At 34.7% G+C, this 4865-nt stretch overlaps 1 protein-coding gene across 1 annotated transcript; it reads right to left on the minus strand.

The window, feature by feature from the left end:
• Positions 1-263: 263 nt before the first annotated feature.
• LOC104471009 (serine/threonine-protein kinase MAK-like) lies at positions 264-4400 on the minus strand (the record flags this gene model as incomplete). Its single annotated transcript, XM_010086178.1, has 4 exons — positions 264-338; positions 2239-2370; positions 3531-3661; positions 4210-4400. Coding segments are annotated over 4 exons (529 nt in total), but the record flags the coding sequence as incomplete, so codon positions are not given.
• Between the last annotated feature and the right edge of the window lie 465 nt (positions 4401-4865).

A 4865-nucleotide genomic window follows, 5' to 3' on the forward strand; every position in this document is an offset into this window, starting at 1 on the left:
CTGCTTCTTTTGAATCACTTCTTCACCATTATCCAGCAACAGTGCAGTGACATGCTATGGATTATAATTAGGTTAATAAAATATCCTCTGTCTTTTAAAGCACAATAAATGCCAAGAGTCCAGAAGAAGTCACAACGAAGAGAGCAAGGTTTGATAAAACACATTACAACTGAAAATGAAGTATATGATCATCTGGAATCTGCGTTGTAAGTGCAATTTTTACAAGAACATGCACAATATAAATATGCAAGGCTATAAATTACCTTTTGGATCCTCTAATTTTTCATTCAACCTTTCTTTGCATGATAGCTTTTCAATAGGTATAATTAAGTTCTCATCTGGAGAGAAGGAAAATGAAAGGAAGAAAAAGATGGAAAGACAGAACTTTAGAAAAAGTGTATGAAGAACCTGGCTAGGTGATATAAAAGAAATGAGGGAAAACAAAGCAAGAAAGAATAAATATCTGACATTTTCGTAACTATAATGTCTCATTCCTATGTTTTCTCAATCAGGAAATGTTACTCTGACAAGTTACTTTATAAGGTCCCTTCTAATAATGGAATATTTAGGATTATTATTCACACTAACATATAAATCACAAGTTTAACCACTCAGGTGTATCTGCAAAGTTGACTGATCATAGCCATACAATTCTTCATAAATAAAGCTTTTGTAACTATTTGCTCTTACCTTATTTCACCTTAGGGCAATGTTGTGGATGAGGAAAGAAACCAAGCACTTAAATAAACTAAACAGTTATTTAAACAGTAAACAGCATGGTATCAACTTTCAATTCTGACAATAGGAATAAAAGAAAACATACATAACATACATGTGTTGTATTTCTGTGATCGGTGCTCCAGCTATCCTGGTTTCATGTGTGTCTGTCTTAAATGTTGTTGCTTTCCCAGTATACAAAACATCACATGCAATTTAAGATACTAATGGAAACAATACCAAATACTTTCAAACATACAAAATAATCAGTTTTAGGGTTTTTTCTTTAAACTTTCAGTAGATACCCAAAGTAAGCCAGTAAGACAAAAGCAGTATTTTTACTATGACCGTTCATCTCAATTTTTTTTTTCAGTGCAATTCAGTAGGTAGATGTCTGGCTTACCGCTGCATACTTTTGGAAACAGTTCTTTGCCTTTTTGTGCCCAATTGCCTTGCAAGACTATTTTGTGAAGATATTAATTAATTCTAAGGCACCCAGATACTGTATTTTGGAAAACAAAAAGGTACATATGATGATTGCTTAAAAAAAGTCTGTTCTATTCCATCAAAATTCTGGTAGGTGCTGTTATTTTTCCACTTCTAAAATATCTCACATAATTTCAGATGAACAACTTGCAGCTCACCTGACTTTCAGAGGGAAAATCAGGTTTGTTACACTGCAGAATGGCTAATAAAGTTCTGTTAAAAAGGGGTGCAGCATCTGCATGTAAACAAACCTTCTCAAGTTCTTTCTTTACAAGCATGAAAGGCTAGGTGGCATTAAAGTATCTGGGAGTGACTCATGCTAGCTGGGACAATGGCTGCAAAGTTGCTAATAAGGTAACCTCCCATAACAGGATGATGGGACTGTGTACTTAAAGTATAGGGCTTGGTGGTCAAAGATAGGTTTTCGTTTTGAGTCTGATGCTTTCTGCAGTGAAATCTTAGATAAGCCGTTTAACTAGTCTTAGTATTCACACTCTAAAATTCTGATAATGTGCTCTTCACAAAATGTAGTGCCAAAGGGCACCTTACTGCAAGTTCCTTGATGAAAATAAGGGGACTCTTCCTGCAGCAAAATATTCAGGACAAGGCTAGTAGATTGTTAACAGAAAGGTTTAGAATATTAGACAGTACTTTTATTACATGAGCACGCCTCCCACCATCTTGTTTCCACGTCTGACACTGCCGTTTGATGGTCTACAGCACACTGACCAGGCAGTAATGAGGTCAAACTATTTACTTAAACCAGTAAAATAATGGTCTAAGAAGATCATGGACAAAATTTGTCTTGACAGAACTTTATAATGGGGGCTGGTCTATACTTTATGCTCTGAAAGCAAAATACATAGTTTACATATGAAGAAGTTGTTATTTTAAGTCTGTCATAAAGTCAAGGAAAAAAAATATTACCCTAGAAGCTAAGCCTGACAACAGAAGTTAAACCAGATGGTCTTAACTAAATTAAATTTAATTAAGTATGATGAGATATAATGCAACCACTTTTAATTACACTTTTACCTGTAGTGTTTCTGTTGAGAGTCACTCCTGCACCAGTATGTACCAGCGGTTTAGAAAACAACTGGTTGTTCCAGGTTCCATGTGATCCTTCTTTACTGACTGCTACTAAAGAGACACTCTTAGGGTTTACACCTTAGAAAACAAATTATGGAAAATGTTATAAACATCAATTTTCAAAGATAATTCAACCAATGAAAAATGGACACTTCTAGAACAGTAAAACAACAGTGAATTATTTGTGATATAATGTAAACCCATTAATGTAAAAGAACAATGTCCATTGATTAGGTTAGATTTTTCAGCCAAACCATGAAAACTAGAGACACTGATTTATGAACAATTCTCTTCATGCTTTCAAGAGAACTTTTAAAAGCCTTTTTAGTACAGTTTCTTGGTTTCTATAAAACCATAATCTCATTATTGATATTTTTGACTCTCAAATAATTAACACAAATTAAAAATACCTACCAAAAAGTAGGATTTGCAAGGCTAAAAATAAGCTATTTCTTCAAAGAATAAGTTAAAAAGTAAGACAAAGAGGTTCGTCTTACTTCAGCACATTATGAGCATTATAAGAATTAATGGGATTACACAGCATGAAAGCAGCTCCCAGTTCTAGTGGTAAGAGAATTAAAGTAATATAGATAACTATGATTCTTGGAGCTATTATTCTCTTAAGAGTTGATATTAATTATTTACATAGTTTCGTGTTATTTTCCTGATGAAATCACACAGATTTAGACTAAGCTACCTCTTTTTAAGGAGGATGACTGCCTTGGGAAGTGAGTTCCTACCAGTGCAAGTGGCTGAACACTTTTCTAAACACTTCCTACCAAGAAGGGTAACTATGCTTATCAGAACTTCTAAGTTCAAAAAAACCCCAAACCTGATACTGCCAAACTAAGAACTATGCACTATACATACATCCATATCTATTTTTTTTCCTTTAGCCCTCAGATACACTTGCTTATGGGTCAATCAAGATATATTCCTAGGAATCCAAGTGATGTTGGGATTCACATTACTGAGGATTTTATATCTTGCTGGTCATAAGAGGGCCTATGAACTTTTATAGTGTACAAGCACTGTTGAGATCCCTTCCACATTTACATAAACAGGAACTTCTGCATCAATTGTGATATGTTCTGGGAAATGCATTTAGTCCAAAACTTGAAAATTTAGCTTGGTTATGAAAAGCAAAATTATCCAGTTTGAAATCTAAAAGTTTAAATGTACTGTACATAGATTGTTCACAGTTTGTATTTTCCATTTGTATGGACTTTTACCCTTACCAGGTAGATATCTTGATTGTCTTAGATAGTACTGTTTTGCTGATGTATTTGATCTTACAGAATCATTTCTCATCAGAACCTTATTTTCCCCTCCTGGGTGGATACAGCATGAAGCTTTTGGTTCTGGCACACTGAAAAATCAAAATGTTCAAACAATGTGATCAACAATTCCAGCTTGGAATACCACAAGCAGACCCTAGCCTGAGGAGTGTAGTGCTCTTCTCTTATCCTACTTTTATCAGTAGAATTTATTCCCACAAAGTAACAGTCAAATGTCATACCTCATGAGAGTTGGACCTGGGACTTTGAAGAAAAAAGTATAGCCAACACTATGGAATAAAAGCAAATGTGGGTAACTGTAGCAGAATTTAGTAACAAACTTAACTGACAAATTAAATGAGGTTAGTATAGCTGATTTTAATAAAACACACAGTTTTGTAATAACACAACAAACACCTAAACCTTACAGTACCTGAAACCAAATTTGATTCAGTTTGGCTATTACTGGCACTATATCAACATCACACCCAAAGCTGGTCTGCTCATACACTTCTTTAATTCTTGCAGACTTTTGGTGTTAACAAAAAGAAATTTTTTAGCAGATTTATCTTAATAAATCTATAAATCTACTAGAAACTGTTTCCTAAAAAAAATGTGATTTTATAATTATAGGACTTACCTAAAAAGACATTCCTTGTTTTTCTTTTCTTTTAACAGTGCAATGCTAGGCTTCTTTGAAGATGACATTCCAAATTCAGTGTCATCCAACTCATCCCAGCTATCTACAGCCTTTACCGAAGTCTGACCCCATCGTCTTCTGCAGCTTTTAGGACCTATTGTACCATTCTGAGGGCCAGTAGCTGCTTGTTTCTATTTCCAATAGGAAAAAAAAAGCTTCAATTAAATTCTAAAATGTTATATTTTCTATCTAGTGCACTTCCTGACTACCGCTTAAGAACTTTGAAGGATTTTTCTCCATTGTGTTGTGCCTATTTTGGTCACAGAATTATTTTAAGCACAAAACATAACAATAATGCTGGCATGTAGCTCTTTTGGACTGTCATCCTTAAATTGCTCAAATCTATCTGAAGGAGTGAAGTTAACATTTTATTTGCAGACCCAGTTCAGTGCCCAGCCACCAGTACTGGTATCTGGCTGAACTCATGGTCTTCACAGGGGTAGATGAACTGTCAAGAAGTTGGGCATGGTGATGCAGAACATTCAAAGCAATCACGCTCAAAGTTTATAAGTGCCAATTATCATGAACCCCGAGTAAATACAGCAAATAATAGAAGTTAGCTAGGACAGGCTAGTTGGAGGCCTGTATCTAGTGGA

This window comes from Pterocles gutturalis, unplaced genomic scaffold (assembly GCF_000699245.1).
Source record: "Pterocles gutturalis isolate BGI_N339 unplaced genomic scaffold, ASM69924v1 Scaffold52970, whole genome shotgun sequence".
Taxonomy (NCBI): Eukaryota; Metazoa; Chordata; class Aves; order Pterocliformes; family Pteroclidae; genus Pterocles; species Pterocles gutturalis.